We start from the raw sequence: 22,135 nt of genomic DNA, 5'->3' as shown, positions 1-22,135 counted from the left end.
GCAAGCTCGAAGCTCGATTGTGATTTGCTCGGACATCTATCTGTGGCGGACTCGGTCGGAATAGTGGGCCGCTTTGCTGTGGACTATCCCAACCTCGAAGCACCTATAGCCTCGACTCATGCTAGCCTGCCTTTCGAGCGTGAATCTCGTCTTGGCTTACGAGCATCTTAGCTTGGTTTCCCAAACGTCAAACTCCCTTATTCCTTCTTACAACATTGTAATTGCCAGTGGATCGGTGCGCCCATTTCTCTTTCCCAGTCTCCGGTCTCCCTTGCAAGCGCTGCCCGGCGAAGGAGCTACTCTGCTGCCGTCATGGCCGCCGCCTCGGAGCTCCTCAAGGCGCGATGCCGGCGTCCTTCATATCTGAAGAAGCTAGCCAAGGCTGAGGATCTGATTGACTTGTTTCCCCATAACAGCTACATTGGTTGGTCAGGCTTCACCGGTGTAGGCTACCCCAAAAAGGTGCCGACAGCTATGGCGGATCACGTGGAACGCAATAATCTGCAAGGGAAGCTCAAGTACAATCTCTTCGTGGGTGCCAGCTCCGGAGCTGAGACGGAGAATCGATGGGCAAGGGTAGGCAGGCGTTGCTCCCTTCCAGTGGATAAGCTGACGAGACGTTCAGCTCAACATGATCGAGAGGCGAGCACCTCACCAGGTCGGAAAGGAGATCGCCAAGGGCATCAACAATGGAAACATCAAATTCTTCGATAAGCATTTGAGCATGTTCGTAAGTCTGGTGCTGATCCGGAGCCGGCTCGGGATGCTATGGAGAGTTGTCGAGGCTGACTTTGCACTAGCCAGTGGACTTGATGTATGGATACTATACAAAGCACAAGGCTAACAACAGGGTATGGCAAGATTATCTCCGACTCGAGTCAGTACTAACCAGGGTGTCAGCTTGATGTTGCCATCATCGAAGCCTCTGCCATCACTGAAGACGGCGGAATTATCCCAGGTGCCAGCGTTGGTGCCAGCCCCGAGATTATTCAGATGGCGGATAAGATCATTATTGAGCTCAATACTGCTGGTCAGTGAGATCGTTGAACCCCGGAGGCGGATCCCTGACCGTCATACAGCGCCATCCTTTGAAGGCTTACACGACATCACCATGACCAATCTGCCGCCCAACCGAAAGCCATATCTTATCATGTCTCCCGAAGACCGCATCGGCACTCCTCACATACCGATCGACCCGGAGCGCGTGGTTGCCCTCGTCGAAAGTGACTACCCGGACCAGACTACGGAGAACGCACCGGAAGACGATGCATCTCGCGCGATTGCTTCCAAGTATGTCCTAATCACCAATCCTTGACGGCTTGCTGATCACGATTTCAGCCTGATTGAATTCCTAGAACATGAAGTGAAGCATGATCGGCTTCCCAAGAATCTCCTGCCGATTCAGTCGGGTATCGGCAACATTGCCAATGCGGTGATTGGTGGTCTGGCCTCTGGTGGTGCCAACTTCAAGGTCACTTGCCTCCTTTTAACGCGAGAGACTTCACTAATGGACCACAGAATCTCAAGGTTTGGACTGAAGTCCTTCAGGATAGTTTTCTCGATCTCTTTGACTCCGGCAACCTCGACTTCGCGACCGCAACCAGCATTCGCTTCAGCCCTGGAGGCTTCAAGCGCTTCTACGATGGGTGGGAGAATTACCACAGCAAGCTCCTGCTACGCTCTCAGCAAGTGTCTAACAGCCCTGAGATCATTCGTCGGCTTGGCGTCATCGGCATGAACACTCCTGTTGAGGTCGACATTTACGCCCATGCCAATAGTACGTGTGTGATGGGCAGCAGAATGCTCAATGGCCTAGGTGGTTCAGCGGATTTCCTGCGCTCCGCCAAGTACTCGATTATGCACACCCCTTCCACGCGACCATCCAAGACGGATCCTACCGGCGTCTCTTGCATCGTCCCCATGTGTACACACGTTGACCAGACAGTAAGCTTGCCCTCCCACCACATACTCTGCGCATCCAGTTCCTGGAAGAATGCTGACCACGTCGTTCACGTCCATAGGAGCACGATCTTGATGTCATCGTAACGGAGCAGGGCCTTGCGGATGTTCGTGGTATGAGCCCTCGCGAGCGTGCAAGGGAGATCATCAAGCACTGCTCGCATCCAGATTATCGGCCGATTTTGCAGGACTACTTCGACAAGGCTGAATTTGAGTGTCTGAAGAAGGGTCAGTACTTTCCTCTCCAGCCCTTCATCTCTGGCTCCGATACCGGTTTACTAATGCATTTCCAGGCTGGGGACACGAGCCTCATCTCCTCTTCAATTCGTTTGATATGCACAAAAACCTGCAGGAGAAGGGCACAATGAAAATTGACAGCTGGGCGTGAACAGGTGAAGTAGTTGCCTACTTGGATCTCGGCAACCATAGCCTCATAGGCAGAGCACCGTCATGTTGGGGCCATCTTAGCGGAGATCGACTGCACACCTAGACGGCGTCACTGTTGCGATGTATCTTAGCTTTCTAGCTCGTCAATAAAATCTGCCGAGGCTTCCTTGACATGCAAATATACCTCAAATATGTCGACAGAGGGGAAGTCATGACGAGGTCCCGACCGCGCTCCGTGCTACGTAAAGGACGGTCGTTCAGTGATGCTAACCTGCAATCACAATGCAGTTCAGTCGCCGGTACATGAGTGCGCGGGTCTAGCAGCCGTACCCATGGGTCCCGGTAAGCTGAGAACAGCTACCCAACTGGCCACACGCAACCCCCGCAAACCTGCGATCGTCGGCTTCTCCTCATTGTTACTACTACCCTGCCATGTACCGAAGTCTACACCGTTCGCAGCGAGCCAATCAGCCACCCGCGGCTTCTGATCAAGCTCTCTGAAGACCGGCTGCCCTTGACTACTCATAATGGCAGGAGCGGTTTAAGTAGACATCACAAGCTCGTCCTCCCCAAGTGTCAGCTAGTATTCAATATACCTACCCAAGTACACGAGCACCAAACTTCAATATGGGCCAGCGACATCTGGGATCCGTCTTGACACTTGTGGCCGTGGCGTTGGCGGGTAACCCAATACCCTTGTCTATAAGCTCACCAAGCAACGCCAGCGAGCCTATCCGCGAATCATTTGTCTCGTTTTCCATCGAGTTTTCTTCTTTTCCTGACTTCGCTGGAAACTCGTCGACACCGAACAACTTCTCGTATAACCTCTTGACGAATCTAGGCGCTATACAGGGCTCCAATCCGATCATCAGAGTCGGAGGGAACACGCAAGACTATGCAACTTATGATGCGAATCAGGAGGAAGCCCTCGTCGGGACCGTCAACGTGAATCGCTCAAGAGACTACCCGACCACCATCAGCATCGGACCGTCGTACTTCGATAGTTACAATACCTGGCCAGGGTTTCAGTACCTGCACGGCTTCAACTTGGGAAAGAACGGGTCCGCTGGCTACGACACCTTGGTTGGCACTGTTCCCCTAGTCTGCAAGGTTCTCACCAGCGACAAGCTCGCATTCTTCACGCTCGGAAATGAGCCAGACCTATTCAAGACCTCTGCACAAGGGCCTGTGCGCCCTGCGGGGTGGGACGAGTCTGACTACGTAGCTGAATATCTAAACAAAACCCGGACTATGCGCCAAATCGTTGAGCGAGACTGCCCTGCCGTTATCGAGCAAGGCAAATTCCGCTTCTATAGCCCATCTTTTGCTGGCACTTCCAACAGCTTGAACATTATCAAGACCTTCAGCTCTGGGCTTGACACCGACCAGGAGATCGCTTTTATTGACAGTCATAACTACATTGGTGGTGCAACGCAACCGGGTGTGACGCTCCAGCACACACTGATGAACCACACGAGCACAGTCCTGAGTGTCAACAAGCACTTGAACGAGACCACACTGCTTCGAGATACCGGACTGCCTTACTTGCTCGGGGAGACGAACAGCCTTTACAAGGTAAGTCCCGAGTCGTTATTGTTATTCTCTCACTGCGGGATTGAGGCTTCGTCGAGTGTCTTCTGAATGGCGTTACTGTCCGTCGTCGCTGGAAGTAAAGGCTTTTCTCGCTAACTTGTGCAACAGTGAGTAGACCATGAGAGCCAATACCATCTTCATACCAAATAGGACCCTGTTACCTTTCTGACGACTGAAGCTGACCAAACCATCTGACAGCCAAGGCGCCCCTGCCCTCTCTAACAGTTTTGGTGCTGCCCTTTGGGGCGTGGATTTCAATCTCTACTGCGCGGCTACAGGCATTGCAAGAGTGCATATGCACCAAGGAACCAATTATCGCTATGCATCGTGGCAACCGATGAGCACGCCGAACGAGACCATAGGCACGAAAGCACCCTACTATGGCAACATTGCTGTCGCCAGCTTCCTTGGGGATTTGACATCCGGCAATACATCAGTCGCGAACATCGATCTTGACAGTATCTACAATGCCGCCTACGCGGCGTACGTGAATGATAGGCTGGAGAGGATTGCGCTCATCCAGATGCAGGCCTACAACTATACCGAGTCTAGAAGCAATGATGAGAGGCCGAGCGAGGCCTTCAGCTTCACGTTGCCAAGTGATTACGGTGTCAAGGAGGTGAGCGTCCAGAGGCTTATGGCGAACGGGAGCAATGCGATCACTGGTATCACGTACGATGGCGTGAGCTACAACTATGAGCTCGACGAGGGTCTGCCTGTCCCGCAGGACAATGCCACAACAGGAGAGATACTGAAGGTTAGTGAAGAAGGTGTCGTTGAAGTGGAGGTGCCCTGGAGCAGTGCCGCAGTGCTGCAACTGAAATGGGACTGAGTAGAAGAAGCCTTCCCTGGCCTGACAGAGCTACAGTCGTATGCTTAAGCACTTTGGGTGGGGGTTTGAAGCACTAAGTAGCTTCGACGGTAGCATATCCCGCCCCGAATGTCCCCTCGCGCCATACTATCTATACCTTGACAAATCTCAGGCAGTGAATGCTCATCGGGGTGAGCCAGAGCTGTGCTTCCGACCAGGCACTATCAACTATGCGTGATCGATCTTCTCATTTGACGCACGAAAGCCCCCGCGAAACGCTTAGTGGCGGGATCTAACGGGAGTTAAGCACGAGAATGAATAATGATGTTGCACTTATATTTACCACCTTATACTCGATTCGCATAGAGTTTCTCCAGGCGTCCATACCCGAGGACGCCTGACAGCCCCCAAAGGGGCATGTTTGCAGCCACCAGCCGACATCGGCAAGGGTCTCCATCTACTCCAGGTACACGTTACCGCAACTCATCAGTCATAACCATGGCCGGTATCAGATCCATCGGCCTCGGTTCGCAACTCCTTAAACCCAACAGCCTCGCCCCGCTACTCTTCATAGTAGCCTCTTCCCTCCTGCATTCCTGCAAGCGGACTCTCAATAACGCCACCAAATCGTCCGTCGTGAGCAACAACTCGGCACGCCGTCAAGCCCAACATGGGCGCTTTCTTCGAAGAAATCCCAGAGTCCCAGATTAAATGGATTCTGGAGCAGAAACTGTTCTACGTCGCCACTGCGCCCCTCTCAGCTAAAGGCCATATCAACGTCTCGCCCAAAGGTGGTCCGTACTTCGGCGTCGACAACCCCCGCACCTTCTGGTATCAAGAACTCACCGGAAGTGGGAGCGGTAAGTCCCATCTTCAGCTAATGAAGCCGGCGCGCACCATCTTGTTGTCCATGTACAATGTCCAAGACTGACATCCAATTCCTCCCCAAGAAACAATGAGCCATCTCTACGAGTAAGCCCTTCTCCCACCCTCATCCTCCACTGACCCACATCCTCCTTCAAACCTCTCCACGTCCTAACCCCCGACAACCCCCCCACAGGAATGGCCGCATCACCATAATGCTCACAGCCTTCACGGGCCCACCCCGCATCCTCCGCCTCTGGGGCCACGGCACCGTCCTCGAACACGGCACGCCCGCCTTCTCCGCCTTCGTCGCCTCCCACCCCTCTATCACCACCATCCCCGGCACCCGCTCCATCATCAAAGTCGACATCCACCAGGTCGGCACCTCGTGCGGCTTCTCCGTCCCCTACTTTGACTTTGTCGGGCACCGCGACATCCTGAACGAGCACTTCCGCAAGAAGGACGCGAGATTCCGCGCGGGGAAGGAGGGGGAGAGCATGCCGCGCTACTGGGCGTACAAGAACGCGTGGAGTATGGATGGGTTGCCGGCCATGAAGACGGGTTTGGAGGCTGCGAGGGAGCATGGCGTCAAGCCCATAAGGAAAATGGTGGGGAGGGCGGGGGAGGAGTTGGCTTATGCGTCCAATAAGTACGGCGGGGGCCGGAAGGTGGCGAGTCTGGAGCAGCTGCTGTTGGTGGCGTTGGTGTGTTTGCTGATGGGGGCGTTGGCGGCGGTGCAGGGTCCGGCTTTGGTCGGGCGGTTGCAGGCGGTGGCGAGGGAGGCGCCGAGGCCGAGCTTGATGGCGTGGAGTGGGTAGAGAGCTCTGATGGCGGCTGCTGAGAAAGAGGCATGTGCCCGGTTGCCCATACGTGATTTTGTCAGTCAGGCAGAAGAAGAAAGCAAGAGTAGGGGAGCGAAGCGTCTGCTGTGCGGTACGAAGACTGCAGAGACGTGTGCAGCATTTCTGATGATAAGGAGTTACGGATCAGCGTCGCCGGGAGAGTAACGCTTCGCGGTAGTCTGGCAAAAGCCGACTCCGCGCGCGAGGATCATGAGTGATGTCAATATGCAGTAAGATGACTAGTAATGGAGAGGTTCAATGATCTGATAACGCGTGATGGAGCATGGCCTGAACGCTACCCGCCTCCTACAGCCTCCGATACCTCGCTGCCCTTCGCCGGTCATACACGTACCTCCCATCCCGATGCGCGGGGCTCTCGCTCAAGCCAATGAAGCCCGCCTCCCCGTCCGCAGCCAAGCCTGGGAGAACGCCCACGAGGCCGGGAATCTTGCGTAGCTCGTCACAGGCCTCAAACCGCCCGGAGTCGAAGCCATTGATCTCGTCGGCGAATTGGCCTCCGAAGCGAAACAGTTCGAAGCCGCTCATGGTGGGAGCCCATCGCTTGGTTGTCAGAGTCCAGATTGACAGACTGATGGTGATGGCGGTCCAGAGGGCGAGTATGGCAAGCACCGGCTTCCAGGGCATGGGTCCCGGTTTCAGCCAGCGAGCCGAGTCAAGGAGGAACAGGTCATCCTTCCAGGGATCCTGCGACCCTGCACTCATGATGGCAATCATGCTCTGGCCCAAGAGTCTGTACAGCGCGCGTGTAGCATCGGTGGGCGTGAGGGCCAAATAGCGGACTCCTGTACCGTAGTTTTCGTCGGCTGGATTATCGCATTCGCTGATGCATATCTCTGAGGCCGGCTGACCAAGACCCTGATGCAGAGACACCCAGCGAGACTCAAACCCGGCGAGCGAGACTTGACGAGGTCGGTAATTGACGCCGTCCCAGTCACTAAGTGCCATGATCGATAGCATTTGTAAGCCGTAGACGTCGTTGTCGCCTCCATTGCCTGTTGTATTCGTTATCTTGAAGTCGCTGTAAGTGCGCTTCATGGGGTCCAGACGTGCATGCCCGACCCTGCTTCGCACATGACATTGTATGGCGTATCCGACCAAGCCCATGTCCTCATCCACTTGAGATTGCGATGGGAGAGTGGCCTTGGCTAGGAGCGGTGATGGATCGGCTTGAAGTGTCTTCCAGACGGTATCGTTAGATTTGTCGCCAGCCTGCCAAAGATACATCTCCAGCAGACCCGATGGAGTTCCATCCGATGTGCCATTGTCGACTGCATAGCTGTAGAGTTGGCGATCGATATTGTCCGGATCGACATATGGCGAATTGCCGTACCATGTTCCATCAGCCGCAATCATGAGGGAGTAAGGACTTTGAAGATCTGCACTTCTCGTTTCATTTAAAAAGACGATCCCATAGCGTTCAACTTCTGCACCGCTGCCCACGGTTGAGGAAACGGAGCCGTCGAGGGTATACGTGAGGTTATACAGGTCCCACTCGTGAGAGTCAGTCAATCGTAAGGCTCTTTCATCAACGTGCTGGCATCGAAGCGAGGCCTCCAATCCGAACGTGGTTCCTGATACCAGGTCTTTAATTGCGGGGCCGAGAAAGGTGGTGAAGCCCTCATTCGGATTGAGGATGCTCATGTCTTCAAGATAGGTCAGCGACACATTGTGGCTGCCATCTGGAGCGAAGAAGTAAGAAGAATCAGGAGGAGTTGCAAGGTCGCCTGTTTTCCAGCTGCCCTCGATAATGGAGGGCAGTGAGTTGCGAGCCTTCATATTCACGGTCTTTGCCGTCGGTCCAAGTATAGTCGCTTGCCTGCGTCCTGTCTTGAGAGCCGGAGTAAATTCAAGTGTGAGTCCACTGAGTGGAATTGCCACGAATATGAGCATCGAGGTGAAGCTGAGGAACACCCAGAGCAGCCCCGGGGTCGTTCGATAGTTGCGGTTGCTGCCCATACCTCTCACACCCGGCCGACTGAGCCGGGTGTATACTAAGTTTCGCAAGGCTCTTAGCCACCAGAGCGGATTAGCCCAGTTGTCGTCGGCATGCCACATCAAACCCATAGCGTTAGTTGGGCCGTAACTAGGACGCATTAATGCTGCGGCTTGAAAGTTCGATAGCGCCGTTCGGGCCCATTCCAACGTGAAGATTGAGACGATAAAGTAAAGGTAGAAGGGTACGTCTGCATCAATTGAGCTCGCAGGCAATATGTCGTTCTCAGGCTTGCGATTTAGAAAGTAAAAGCATATGAATGCGTAAAAGCAGAAGAGGGCCAAGGGACCAACGATACCAAGAATCGATCTCCACGAAAAGCATCTGAGTACATAGGTTTGGGAGCCCTGGTACTGGTACGCTGTTGTATAGGCCATGGCTTGAGGGCCTCTTGGTCAAGATGTTAGCTTGTCAAATTTGGGTGAAGGTGGATGCTGAAGACTGGATTGAATACGGCGTCTTCTAGGAATGCTTTTGTGTCATCAGGTTGAGCCTGGAATCAGGACTCGAGGAGGGTTGTACAGGACCAGCAGTAACCGTCCAGTGGCCGTCCTGTTCACCCGCTTCGCCAGAAGCCAGCAGCATACCCGTTCCTCCACCAGGCCGAGTCCATTGGGCTGCATGGGTCGTGGGTCTCAGTGTTAGCTGCGCTTGATAATCATGCCGCAACTGACGGCGGCAACAAGCGAGTCCCGTTAATGAGGCTATCGCTCCGTTTTGAGCATCACCACGCCTGATGGGCCACGGTAAGACAGGCGCTGCTTGCGGATCCAAGCTCACTAAGCCCTTTATTTGTGATCATCCGCACGGGACAGTGCACTGTTATGAGACACCAAAATATCAGCCAGACCGCAATGCCTTCATGAATCAGGCTGAGGCTAGGACGCTGAGAGGAAGCGGCCGGGTAACATAGCTACCTGCAGGTAGTCGAGGTAGGCGTGGGGGCCGAGAGCTCTTCCTGGAGAGCCCTCCGCCTGTTGTCGCTTCACTATAGGACCCTTCGTGACAGAGTGAATGTCGACTTCCAGGATTGAGGCATGCGAAGGGTTTGCGCGAGAGACCATTCGCGTGAGCTTACAGAACAGTGCTAGTTAGCAAATTATGTCTCTTTCGAATGTTGAGGAGGGGCCAAAGTCGGCTGCCCTCCCACTGCTCTGTTTGACCCACGTCGGCCCAAGTCTGCGTTCAGAGGGTTGACACCAGAACTTTCAGCTGCCTTGCCCTTAGACTGTAGATGTTTACAGCGCACGTACTGGCTTTTCGTGGCACATGCTGCGGGCGCGGCAATTCGTTCTCACGGGTAGTGGGATAATCTAGAAACTCCAAGGCTCAAAGCCATTTACTGCCTATTGCCTTGCCAAGCCAATCAAAGCGTGACGCGACGCGCTCGAACGCGCCGTCCACCTTGCACTTCCTTTCTCGTCGGTCTTCAACTTCACCCTGATCACATGCTGTTGGCTTTGCCAGGCGTTTTTGCGGCTCACTGAGCGGCATTCTCAGTAGTCGCGACCATGAGAATGGGCAATGCGCGCCTGCTTGTCCGAGCTCCTTCGTACCGCCCACCGTCCCCCCTCCCTCATGCTCCGCGTCCAGAGTGTCGTGCCTCAGGCAGTTGTGAGTGAGAGGCACACGACCGAGAAGAATCCACCCCAAGCCTCAAGATACTACCTCACTGATGACGAACTCATTGTCCAAGCACTCGTACTACCCGAGCTGCGACTGAATGTTGAGAAAGGCGACATTCTCGAAGTTCGCCAATTTGAGGTGAAGAAGGCACCCCGGAGGAAGCTCCCTGGTCAGATCCTCTTCCTGGGAATCTACGATTGCGAGATAGTCGAGCGTGCAAGCGCACCCTCCACATCAACCGAAGAAGGTGGCTTCATTCGCGAGCCCCAGGAACCTCTGCCGACCTCCTTGCGCCCTGTCCACAAACGCCAGCGTTCTGAGGCAATCCATGACTCGGCGTCTTTGGTTCCACCCCTATTCAAGCAACCGCGACCTAGTGCTTCGCTGTCGAGTACCGAAAGTAGTGGAGACACCAACATGGAGGAACCTTCAGGCACACAATCCTCCGGTGACTTCGAGACGAGGACTCCTAGCGTCGCCACTACGCAACAACGCCGCCAGACCCTTCATGAGATCGATCACAGTGCCTCGCCGTACTCCAGCGAGATGCCCTCAAAGATGCCGATGGCAGTAGAGCAAGAGCGTGCTCCGTCATACCCGACTCCGGAGCTCACCAACCTAGCTGATCTTCCAGGGCTACCGCCCTCAACTCCAGTGAGCCTACTCGTAGTTGTCACCTGGACAGGTCAGACCTTGCTACGCAACTCTCAAGCCTTCCCGCCCAAACGTCATGTGAAGCTGCACGATCTGTCCGTGTCGCATCTCTTCTCTGGCGTCAGCCTGGCTGCCTACATCGACGCACAGAATTTCAAACCAGAACGTGGCACGGTTGCTTTACTACAAGACGTGGTGATGCAGCAGTGTGGAACAGGGAGCGGTGATGTCAACACTTCTCACATGCTGAATGCCTACGCGAACCTGCCAGCCAAGCTGGAAGAGAAAAGGCAGACTCTGGGATGGTTTGTGGTGGATAGAGACGTGTTGAGACAAATGGGCCTAGGAGCAAAAGTTGAAGCATTGAGGGCTTGGTGGGACCAGAGAGAGATGAAAACAGGGGCGGCCAGTCAACTGAAGTAGGTCAGATCCTCCGTGCATTGGAACAAACAAATAAGTCAGGACACAAAAAGTCCGAGATTCTCATCGTTATCTGCTTGAACATTCAAATCCCTTCATGCATACTGTTCCACTGCCATGATTCCCCACCACGCAGCTTTTCTTTTTTGGGACTCAACTGTCACGATGGCTACCCAGCTCCGACCTTCCCCTCCGCCCCCCTCACCGTTATCTCCCCATCCCCTCATCATGAGATATACCTAAAGCTCGGATGCAAGTGGCCGAGATCCGCCTGCTCCGCCTCAGTGAGGCCATTGAGGCGATGGTCGCGCTTGCCCTGGTCGCGCAACCGGTTCTCGCGGTGGCACCAGTAGATGCCGAAGCTGGCGAGGCACAGCACCAAGACCTGCATGCTCAGGTTGATGTTGTGGCCGATGTGGTAGAGGGGCGCGTCGTCGCGCAGGTACGCCCACGTGGCGAGGATGCCGCCCATGGTCCCGAGCGAGACGATGTAGCCGGAGGCGACGGCGCGGACGTTGGGGCCCGCGGTGTTGTTGACTGCCCAGGAGAGGAAGCCGGGGCCGCCGGGGAAGGCGCCGATCTGGGTGAAAAGGGAGAATGTTAGTTTGACTGAATATGGGGTTGGGGCTTATGCTGTGGGAGGGGGTTTTTTCGGGGGATACAGGAAATGATATCGTTGAACGGAATGAGAGACTTACCACGACGAGATAGACCGCGCCGTAGCGGGCGTTGACGCCCTGGTACCAGCGCAGAATGCTGAAGCCGGCGATGCCTAAAAAGGTGAAACTCGCGAGGTAGACGCCTCGCCTCTGAGTCTTGTCGCTGATGAAGGCGACCAGGATGGCCACGAAACAGGCACAGACGTAAGGGGGAACGGAGTACAGCTGTGCTTGAGTGGCAGTCCAGCCTAGATCGGCGAGAATGGTCGGCATGAAAATACTGACACCCTGCACGGTGACGTTGATGGCAAAGAAGCCTCCAGCGGCGACGATGTTGTTGACGTTGAACACGGCACGCTTCACATGTCGCGCCTTGACTGTCTCCATGGGGTCGGACTTGTACTCGCGGATCAGGCGCTCGTGGGCAATGTAGCGTTGTCGCTCGGTCAGCCACTTGCAGGTGCTGGGACTCTGGGGCATAATGATGGGCGCGAGAAGGCCGGCGAAGATGGTGATAAGCCCTTCAAAGAAGAAAATGTTGCGCCACGTGTGGATGGGTGCCGCATCCGAGCCCCAGCGCGGGATACGTGCGAGACCGGTAGCCAGAAGCCCTCCAAAGGCACCGGCCATGGAGGCTGCTGACACGAAGATGCCGATGCGGAAGTAGAGCTCCTTGCGCTTGTAGAAGCAGGATAGGAAGAAGGCGATGCCGGGCATGGCTCCGCCTTCGAAGATGCCGAGAAAGGCTCGCGCCGTGCAGAGCCCGGCGAAGTCCTTGACGAAAGCCGTGCACATTGAGACCACGCCGAAGCCTACGACGAGCAACGGGAGATAGAAGCGAGGTCCAACGCGCTTGAGAATGATGTTCGAGGGGACTTCAACAAGCAGGTAGACAATGTAGAAGATGCTCCCTGCCCAGTTGAAGCGGTAGCCGTATAGGGCCAGGTCTTCCTGCATGCCTTGGATGCGGGCATTGCCGATGTTGGCACGGTCAAGGAAGCAGAGCAGATAGAGGAATGTGACGAGAGGAACGATATACCAATCGATCTGTGTGAAATCAGTACGCTATCAGTCTGAGGCCAGCAGACACGACGTGGCTCCACGTGGGAGCCCTGAAGCATGCACAGTGCAGGCGAAAGTTGACATGACTGACCTTGTTGCGAACTGCTTTCTCCTCCTTCTCGGTCCAGGTGATTACGTTCAGATCATTTCCGTCCGACTCACTGCTCTTCTCATCAATATGCTGGGACTGTTCAAGATCTGCTTTGGTTGCATGGTTCAGAGCGTGCCCGCCCGCTGTCGCCGATGCCATCTTCAGAGAGATACAAAGTCTGAGGTCGAAATGCGGGTTCTGGTGCGGAAGCAAGAGTTAGGGAGGAGGAGCCCACAGTTAAGAACGAGAAGCTATCATTAGCGGATCTAGGCCTTTTCAGCCTGAAAAAACAGACAGATTATATGATGTCCTCATGACGCCCAGGACTCGGTAGTCATCGGATGTGGCACCTGGAATGTTCCCAAGCAACGAACAACAAAGGCAAGCGATATTTGCACGCACTGGGAGTCGCTAGCCCAGGGTCAAGAAACGTGGAGCACTAGATCCCGCGGCGTAGCAGCCCACCGGCGCCATTCGTGGTGGCTGCGCACTACTCCAGATTGCTAAGGAAGATTCTCCGGGACAGCTGGGATTTTGGGGGCGGAGGGGCAAGCAGAGTGGACGGGTCCCCAGTCGATCTCCAGAAAATGCGGGATAGCCAAGCGCGGCCCTGCAGCCTCCGCGTCGTAGGGGGGCTTGGCACAAGCCAAGAGCACGGCAGTGAGAACGGCAAGCTCACGGTTGCCACAATGACATGGGGCCCCTCATCCGCTTGCGAACGACTCTGCACTCTCTTCCGGGTGTCCGTGGCTGTGACACGTTGCTGGACCGGATGCTACATGCATGGCTACAGTTCACGTGGCTGCTACTTCACGTCCAGCCGCTTCCCCAGAAAATGGTCCTGGTGTTCGCGTTGCTTGCCCCGTTCCGGATCCGAACACGGGAACACTAGCACACATCTTCATTTGCTCGAAGCGTACCAACTATGCACGAAACCGGACACGGCTTCTCGTGAGCTCGAGCTCCTCAGCCCGACAAGAGCCAAGAGCCAGCCCTCGAGGGTCCATCGGCACACAAGACCGGCAATCGCCAGGCTCGTTGCAATTACATAGCCGCAGTCCAGGAGGATTAGCAAGGCTTCGATGTTGTTAAGTAGCACCACCCAGCCAACATATTGAGCTGCGTTCGAGACGAAGGCCCGGCCTAGCCCTCCGCCTAGCGGGTCCCGTCCATTCTCATCCTCCGAATTAGCCGAAGGCCAGATGACCAGCAATATCGGGAACAACTTGCTGCAGCTAGATACGAGGAGGGCCGTTGAGATCGCTGCTGGTGACGCCCCGGCAGAACATCTCACCGTCTGAGCATGCTCTTCTGTAGTCAGAAAGCGCACGTGTTGCGACACTGACCGAGAAAGCAGGACCCTCGACAAGAATCGAATCACTGCATGCTGCGCAACAGTCGCGAGCACGTTCATCGTGAGGAAGAACATGTACTGAATAATGATAGGACTCTCGGACAGCGCCCACTGTGGTCCTTGCTGGCCGTCCTCAGACGAGGCATTGGAGCGTTCAATTCTAGCCCAAGTGATGTAGACGTCGAAGAGCACGAGCAGAGTGCCTAATCGGAAAATGCTTGGATCGAGCTTGTCATCGGCTCGTCCAAGCCGGTTGAAGAGGAGATGGCGATAAACCTTTGCCAAGAGAGGCTGTTAGTCAGGAACCACCAAGCAGGCAGAAACCAAGAAGAAACCCTTTTGGGATTGCAAGACGAGACATACCTGTGGCTTGATCAAGACAAGGTCGATGAAGAGCAATACGAAATCGTATTCAACATAGCGATCTGCGAACTGCTTGCATACGGGGCATTGCGTCAACCTGACCCCTTTTCCGAGGGAGCGATCGTCGGCTTTGCTGTACGTCGTGTACAAATGTTTCACCGGTGTGCTGCAGCTGATGCATACCGGCATGGTTGACGAACAGTACTATACCATCATCTGAGCCATTGCTCGTACTCGTGAGTATATCTGTTGAGCGAATAACAGAACAAAGCTAAGATTGAGATTAGGCGCATCTAGTGGTCAGGCGTATAGCCTGACACGTGACACTTATCGCTCTGACGAGGCTAAAGGGTTTGCCCGCAAATCCATGCTATGCTAGATGTTGTATGAACCTTGATGCTCCTCGACGAGCAAATGATCGACCTTAAGGGATACATCAGAATGGAGATGTAACATAGTCCAAACCTCACCTCGCACCCGCACATGCACTATCCCGGTCATTACACGAGCAAGGCAAGGGAAAGTCTTTATGGCAGCTGCGTTCACAGCCGAGGATATTAGTATCATTGTTGTTACATAAGTGTTGCATGGAGTCGAGAACGCTGGCTCTAGTCGCTTGCGCCGAGAGCAGTAGTGGTTACAGAAGGTGTGGAGTAGGAGTACCAAAGCAGGGTGATGTGGTAGCTCGAGGTTGTGAGGCCTTTGCACGTGGGTACTAATATGCCATGCTGGCCGATGGTGATAAACATGAGGCTTCTGGTATACCGATCTCACAGTCGGGACAGCCGAGGCGAGGGAAGAGACTGATGGTCAGTATAAGTCGCGACTGTGTAGAGATTAGCCATGCCATTTGCCATATCCGAGGGTACTCACGTACGCCGGCCGCCTCGAAAGGAGCACCAATCGCACTATCACATGAAATCAATCATCATCAGCCTCTTTCTCTTATACTGCCTCATCAGGAAGAGGTCGCAATTGGCACACACCGTAGTCGCGTCGCATCCTGTATTGTGGAAGATGCAATATTCGCTCTTGCACCGTTTGCATGATCGAGCCGCCAGGGGAGCGCAAGCGGCGCACACCTTGCCACACTCCCAACATTCGCGGGTGACGGCCATCTTCTGCCGAGCCTGTAGAGTCGAAGTGTTAGCCCACATCCGTTGACAAAGGCCCCAGGGCAAAACACAGGCATTTCGGTAGCGGTAACAACAGGGACACCGTACAATTTCTGAAAAGAACCATAATGACACTCTTCAGAGACAGTTTCAGCCCCACATCCCACCTGCTCCCGCACCCGCCATGAGCTCGCCACGGAGACATTCTTGGACGCAGAAACCTTGTAGTACCTTGATAGACGTGTTCGACTCGAAGGACCGCTGCTGCGAGATGGCGCCTTGGTCATGCAGCTCCTCCACCGTCTGGATGTTTTTGCCCTCCTTTGGATTGTAGCAGTCGCTGCACCACCATTTGTGACAAGAATCACAGTGCCGGTTATCAATACACCACTGACACGATACGATGAGACGTTGAGTCGCAGTGTTGTCACTTGATCTTTGAGGCGGCGGCCGGATGGCATCAACGATCCTTCCAGACGCTGGCGGTGGCCACAGAAGTGGAAACTCTTCAAAGTCGCTTTGACCCCAAACTGGTGCCCCTTGTGGTGCACGCCCGCAGCCAGTGCATCCAGCAGGGCCCAGAGCAATGGTTGCAATTGGAGGCATCTCCGGCCTCTCATCCCGGATGTTGTCGCTGATCATCGGCGCCATCCCGGAATGCATATGGGTGCAAAGAATAGCATCGAACCAAACGATGCCTTTGCAAAGACCGATGGTTTGGGCCCAGAAGGTGGCATCCGGTTTAGTCAGGTGCACCAGACGGCCTGCTGGCGCATAGTAAGGCTCGGTACCGTCCCAAACCCCTTTTGTAGTTGGCAATGCGCCAAGTTGAGCCCCATCTGCTCCGATGATCCCGGTACGATCTGTATGAGGTCTTGTTTGCGAAGGATTCGTAAACATATACAGACCTTGCAGACGTGGCGTTCCCTCAGGCCTGCCAGGCCGGCATATATAGGCAAGAAGCTGTTGCAACTTGGCTTGGTTGACGTTGGGACACCGTCGTATACTCAAGAGACGAACGTTGTATTCCATAGACGTGACCATCTCGTGCAAGAGGTCATTGGTAATGGACGCCAAGCCATCTAATACCAAGCTGTTCACCGCTGGCATGATCTTCTGCCGATGAAGATTCCGAAGCACGCCACGCAGCGGCCCAGCGTGGAACTCATCCTCGGTGAGACTCTCGTCCATCCGTTCGGCCCTGAAGGACTGGCCCCCTGAATCCACCCGCATATACGGGATGTAGGCACCTTTGCATTTGGAAAGGTCGAGACACCGGAAAGCGTCGGATCTGCTGAGCAGATGGTTTCTGTAGGAATGGCATGTTCTGATCAAAGCGAAGCGCGATGCGAGTGGAAGATAGGTGATGATGTTGTTGGAAACGATAGAGTTCGAGAGGACGTCCAGCAGGTCAGGTGGCAAGCGAGTATCCATGGTGCTAGCTACAGCGGTTCGAGTTCCCCTTGAAGGCTGATGCAACGGCTAGATGTAAGGGTTCTGATAACACTCGTAATACAACATGGCGACAGAAGATAGGAAGGGAAAGATACATCTAATGATCTGGGAGATGAGGCGCGTGAGACTCAACAGACAACACTTTCTAGAGCCAACCTACTCAAAAGGGTAAGCGTGGGGGAGAAGGGAATGCCAAGGGATTCGTAACGCTTGTACGTATGCATCAAAGGGCGGTCACTGCCTCACTGTCTGTGCCTAGGAGACTGAGACCATGAAACAGCTGCAAGCGGTCGCAACAACCAGGCTGAGTTGTTTCAATATTGTAGCCTGTTGAGGCCAATGTATCAGGTCCGCCTCCTTGCGCTACGGAACGGGGTCCCCGCCCACTTCGAGCTAGGCCTACACCACGAGGTCGGCAACCTTTGTTAGAGGCCTAAAATGATAAGATCATGCAACTAGAGAGATCTCATAGCGTCTCAACTTTGCTGCCATGCAACAATGCATTCGTTGCACCAGGCACTATACGAATGCGTCACATTAAATGCTCATGGTACAGATAATCTATTGCCACCAATGCTCCCACGTTTGTTTCACAGCTCTTTACCCCCGGACAGCCCGGATCGCAGCCCCATACTTGAGCCCAGGGCGAGTGTGTCCAGTGGGTTGACTTCCATACTTTCCATGTCGGTATAGCCGCTAAGGTAGAAACCTAGTAGGACCACCAGGTAGGTCAGCACCAGGATACTGCCCTTGAAATAATTACTCTTGCCCTCTGTGCAGATATAGCTCAGCAAGAAGACACACAGTATCGTGGTCACCATGTCCCATTGAGGAAAGATAAGGTTGAAGGTGTGGTCCAGAAGACTTGTGGGATCGACATATCTGCCGTGCAGGGCCGAGTACAACACAAGCGCCGGAATTTGCAAAAGGCAGACCTGCAAGGCGTATGCAGAACCAATTTCCATACTCAGGGCAATGTTACCATTCATTGCAAAGGATATGGCGTTCAAGAACTCCGTTGTATTGGGCACAAGCGCGAATAGTGTGATACCCAAAAACTTTTCATCAATGTCAGATGACTCAAGAACGACATCAACGGTGTCGACCAAGACCTCGGCGATAGCGGCATATAACACGGTTGCACCGAGTAGAATCACCATTGATTTGGTCCGGGACCAGTTTGGCGCATCATGACCACCCGCGACTTGCTCCGTCTGAGCTGGTGCAGCCGCGGGAGCGCCAATGGTGTCAGAGCGCTGGATTCCGGACGGCCTCAAGGTCTTGTCGTTCTTGTTATGAGTCGCCTGGTAAGCAGCTGCACGTGGGTTTGCCGTAGCCTCTCTCGCTGCCACGGTTGCTGCTGTTGATGCAAGCTCGGTCACGCGCCGAAGGAGCTTGCTATTCTCTTCCGCCGTTAGCCCAGGAATCATTTCTGCTTGAGGATCCGGGGTCGTAAGACCGCTTCGATTAGGCCTGGGTGGTGGCTTGTGCGGGAGCTCGCCTTGTGCATGGTCGATTGCATGAACTTGTGACCCCAGGCGCGTTTGATCACCAGAACCATCACCATCAGGAGCAAGACCAGCTGACTTAAGAGACTGTCCAAGGATCTTCTTGTAAAGCTGCGAGTTTCTAACATTCGTACGCGAAACCTGACTGCCGTGCGCTGTAGGCTGTCCTAGAGATGGGTACATGCTCTGCCGTCTTGTGTCTGTTGGACTGATCTCGAGCGTCTGAGACGCTGTGATTGGCTTCTTCTCGTCGGCCTCATTACTCCAGATGATGGAAGCATGAGTACGCAGAGTAAAGAGCAGACCAATCATGTACGATGAGAACAGCAAGACTGCAGCTGCCCAAGCGAAGGGTCGAACGGCAGTAGTGTAGAATTGATCATTGATGGCTGGCACTTGGCGGAAGTAGCATTGGCGACAATCTCGTTCGTCATCGAAGGTGTTGGAGCATTCTTTGCAGATAAGCTCGTGGCTGCCATAAATCTTGTAAAACAGAGTCGGAGCGAACGCCGCAACGACCGCAAATAGCAACATCGTGGAGCTGGCGCCGGCGGATTGGACATTGAAACGCTGTGTCTTTCGTTTGATAGCCCCAAAACACATTGATAGTCCCGGCAGGAAGAGAATGCCGGCAAAGATGCTGCCAACGACGCTACCTTCCACCAGGCGGCCTTTACCCTCGTTGAGCGCGATGCAGTATAGGTAGACCTCCACGACCGTGGAGAAGAACGCATTGACAGCTGCACCCATGCCCATTGTTGACTGTGCAGATATGGATGCCACGGCCTGTCCGATGAAGTACGCCAGTGGAATAATCGAAACCAAACCCAGCGGAAATAGAAGAGCAGGACTGGTGAACCATGTCTCGATCTTCAAGAATTCTCTGAGGAAGAAGTTGTCGAAGATGACAAAGACAACCACGGCGAGGAAATTGATCAGAAAGATATTGGTGCCGTCAACCGTATACTTCCAGTACTTGATTCCAACTGCTCTGTAGGTGCAAAGCAGAATAGATGACGGCCTAGACGACTCCCGAGCGTGTGACACATCAGCGTGAAACCCCAAGGCCAAAGGACGCTTTCGCATATGATGGATGAGTATCCACGTGACTCTTCCCATTGGGATCCAGAAGACTAGAAACCAGCATATCAGGGAGACCACAGCCATCAAGGGTGCGAGGTTGAAGTAGAAAAAGACGAAGAAGATCACCCTTCCTAGCGTCCATTGGCCACGACCAAAGAGTCGGCGTTTGGCACGAGTGCCGAGGTCAGTTTCATAACGGTCCATTCTACCAGATCGTTCAAGTAGGCTGTCGTGTTCGCTTGCCGACTCGATGCTGTTGCGTCGTCTGCCGACGATGGAGCCAGTGTGGGTGAGAGTCGGACCAAACATAAGGCGTCCGTATTCCAGATCGCCGGCCTGCCAGCGCTCGTATTCTCCAATGCTTCGACCTTCACCCTCATCTTCCTCGGCGTAGTTCTCATCCGATTCGAGTCTCACGAATTTGCCGAACGGCCAAAAGAGATAGCCCGAAATGCCCCAGAAGACTCGACCGTAAGCAGCGGCGCTTTTCTCAAATGCAAACATGAAGCAGGCGACTGCACCGAGAATGGCGGCCAATGCAAGCCACCATCCGAACAGCAGTGTCCACAACACATTAAAGAACCACAGCCAGGGGCTTACAATCTGGCTCGGTGACGAATGGATGTCCTCTTCCGCGTTCTTTTCCACTGATCTATTCTTCTTGTATAGCGCTGGCTTCCAGATCCTGATACCGAAGGGATGAGTTTGGTTGATGGCCAGCTGACGGTCTCTGAGTGTGAAACTCTCGGCGTCACTCAAATCGAGATCATCATCTCCATCTGCAGCTTCATCTAATGTTTCCTCGGCAACGTCTTCATCGTGTTCCTCCTCGACCTGGGGTTCTGGTTGGTGAGGTGTGACTGGCTCCTCTGGTTCTGTTTCTGCCTCCTCCTCGTCCTCCTCGCGGCTGGAGTCTACACGTGGCAGCTGCGGAGGCTGAAAGGTGGTTCTTCTCCGACGCGTTGACTGCGACCTTGAGACAGTCGGAGGTCGCACCTCACGGTCTTCCTCGACTTCGGACGGATCATCGTCAACGGAGAACTGTTCGCCCCTATGGGGTTTGGCGGTGGATGCTCGTCGGCCCACTGATGGCCTCTTCCCCCGATTGACTTGAGGCGATATTGGGGGGAAATAACCTGCGCTATCTGGCCCTCTGGTATCCGTTGGCGAGCCAATCGTCGCCTGCCGTTGCAGCGGCCGGGACCGAGCGGAGGACATCGTGCCTGCATGTGTGAGTTGAAAGTGCAGTAAGCGTGTCCTTATGACATACCATATTCGCGACCTGTGCTCAACCGAAACGTCTTTCTACGAGCGTCATCATCCTCGCCAACAGAACTTGGCCCAGAAGTCACTCGAGTTTGAGGCTGGGATCCTGGGGCAGGCTCAAGCTTGGGACTGCGGGCCGGAGTACCACTACCAGACATGACGAGCAAACTGGGGAAGCAGCAGACTTTCGGCGGGGCGGGACCTGATGTTATTGTTTTATCGCAGGAATGTCAGCGGTTCTGGCGGTGTCTGGAGGAGGTCCGCATGCACATCAGCGGAGAATTAGACACATCATCTGATGGATTTCTGGCAGATGATTTGAGCTGCCGTGTTGCAAGCCCAAGTTGACAGACGATCTGCCTACGCAATCAGCTGGCACGTGCAGTAGAAGTCCGCAAGCGTCTTTGTTTGGGTTGGAGCAGCCCGAGTAGTAGTTGGAGTACGAGGCTGCAGCTCGGGCACTATGGGACCCGTAGGCGCTATGAGCGCCATGAAGCGCCATTAGCGCCCTTATTGGTTCTGTAGATCGGCTATGGCGGACACTCGCGGCGAGCAAGCGCCCACCCACGTGCACATGCCTTGGTCACTCTTTCCTTCGTGGATGTATCCACGTAGTTACCAATACTAATGCTTGATCAGTTTCTATCTACCTCTGCTTCACTGACGGTACGCTGTAGATATCTTTTCTCAGCACCCTGTCAATCTCTGAGGAGCCAAGACCTGTATTCGCATCGATGTCACCACTGCGAGCGCAACGTGTCTGCGTATATCCTGGCAAGTCCTTTGCATAGAATTGTCGCACCGACTGTCGTGCCTGACTTCGCACGAAGCCACCGCACGAGAAGGCTCATTGGGTGGTGCGCTCCAAATACCTCACCTAGTGGACGATGACGATGTGTCGATGATCTTCCTAGATGCTCCGGACCCTTTAATTGTTGTCGTCCCATCACCGATTACAGGAGCCAAATGCTTGAACACAACTGTCGCGCTTCGGGTGTATAGCAATCTA

General features: G+C 54.3%; 9 protein-coding genes across 9 annotated transcripts; 4 read left to right on the top strand and 5 right to left on the bottom strand.

The window, feature by feature from the left end:
* Window positions 1-312: 312 nt before the first annotated feature.
* On the top strand, window positions 313-2,347 carry HMPREF1541_01173 (acetyl-CoA hydrolase; the record flags this gene model as incomplete). Its single annotated transcript, XM_008713473.1, has 9 exons — window positions 313-576; window positions 626-730; window positions 801-851; window positions 901-1,030; window positions 1,080-1,290; window positions 1,339-1,471; window positions 1,519-1,944; window positions 2,022-2,187; window positions 2,253-2,347. The coding sequence occupies 9 exons, from the start codon at window positions 313-315 to the stop codon at window positions 2,345-2,347; spliced, it is 1,581 nt and encodes a 526-aa protein (XP_008711695.1).
* A 626-nt stretch (window positions 2,348-2,973) lies between these two features.
* On the top strand, window positions 2,974-4,771 carry HMPREF1541_01172 (uncharacterized protein; the record flags this gene model as incomplete). The annotated part of the gene is made up of 2 exons (XM_008713472.1): window positions 2,974-3,921; window positions 4,118-4,771. 2 exons carry the CDS (start codon window positions 2,974-2,976, stop codon window positions 4,769-4,771), a joined length of 1,602 nt encoding a protein of 533 aa, XP_008711694.1.
* Window positions 4,772-5,420: 649 nt separating this feature from the next.
* On the top strand, window positions 5,421-6,432 carry HMPREF1541_01171 (uncharacterized protein; the record flags this gene model as incomplete). Its single annotated transcript, XM_008713471.1, has 3 exons — window positions 5,421-5,610; window positions 5,701-5,722; window positions 5,811-6,432. 3 exons carry the CDS (start codon window positions 5,421-5,423, stop codon window positions 6,430-6,432), a joined length of 834 nt encoding a protein of 277 aa, XP_008711693.1.
* A 330-nt stretch (window positions 6,433-6,762) lies between these two features.
* On the bottom strand, window positions 6,763-8,847 carry HMPREF1541_01170 (uncharacterized protein; the record flags this gene model as incomplete). The annotated part of the gene is made up of 1 exon (XM_008713470.1): window positions 6,763-8,847. The coding sequence occupies one exon, from the start codon at window positions 8,845-8,847 to the stop codon at window positions 6,763-6,765; it is 2,085 nt and encodes a 694-aa protein (XP_008711692.1).
* Window positions 8,848-10,048: 1,201 nt separating this feature from the next.
* Window positions 10,049-11,173, top strand: HMPREF1541_01169 (uncharacterized protein; the record flags this gene model as incomplete). Its single annotated transcript, XM_008713469.1, has 1 exon — window positions 10,049-11,173. One exon carries the CDS (start codon window positions 10,049-10,051, stop codon window positions 11,171-11,173), a length of 1,125 nt encoding a protein of 374 aa, XP_008711691.1.
* A 223-nt stretch (window positions 11,174-11,396) lies between these two features.
* Window positions 11,397-13,141, bottom strand: HMPREF1541_01168 (uncharacterized protein; the record flags this gene model as incomplete). Its single annotated transcript, XM_008713468.1, has 3 exons — window positions 11,397-11,750; window positions 11,869-12,876; window positions 12,983-13,141. 3 exons carry the CDS (start codon window positions 13,139-13,141, stop codon window positions 11,397-11,399), a joined length of 1,521 nt encoding a protein of 506 aa, XP_008711690.1.
* A 742-nt stretch (window positions 13,142-13,883) lies between these two features.
* Window positions 13,884-14,888, bottom strand: HMPREF1541_01167 (uncharacterized protein; the record flags this gene model as incomplete). Its single annotated transcript, XM_008713467.1, has 2 exons — window positions 13,884-14,612; window positions 14,700-14,888. 2 exons carry the CDS (start codon window positions 14,886-14,888, stop codon window positions 13,884-13,886), a joined length of 918 nt encoding a protein of 305 aa, XP_008711689.1.
* Window positions 14,889-15,964: 1,076 nt separating this feature from the next.
* HMPREF1541_01166 (uncharacterized protein) lies at window positions 15,965-17,248 on the bottom strand (the record flags this gene model as incomplete). The annotated part of the gene is made up of 1 exon (XM_008713466.1): window positions 15,965-17,248. The coding sequence occupies one exon, from the start codon at window positions 17,246-17,248 to the stop codon at window positions 15,965-15,967; it is 1,284 nt and encodes a 427-aa protein (XP_008711688.1).
* A 611-nt stretch (window positions 17,249-17,859) lies between these two features.
* On the bottom strand, window positions 17,860-21,078 carry HMPREF1541_01165 (calcium/proton exchanger; the record flags this gene model as incomplete). Its single annotated transcript, XM_008713465.1, has 1 exon — window positions 17,860-21,078. One exon carries the CDS (start codon window positions 21,076-21,078, stop codon window positions 17,860-17,862), a length of 3,219 nt encoding a protein of 1,072 aa, XP_008711687.1.
* Window positions 21,079-22,135: the final 1,057 nt, after the last annotated feature.

Source organism: Cyphellophora europaea, assembly GCF_000365145.1.
Source record: "Cyphellophora europaea CBS 101466 unplaced genomic scaffold supercont1.1, whole genome shotgun sequence".
In the NCBI taxonomy this organism is placed as follows: Eukaryota; Fungi; Ascomycota; class Eurotiomycetes; order Chaetothyriales; family Cyphellophoraceae; genus Cyphellophora; species Cyphellophora europaea.
Note: the sequence above shows the minus strand (reverse complement) of the source record. Positions and strands in the feature narration are given on the sequence as shown.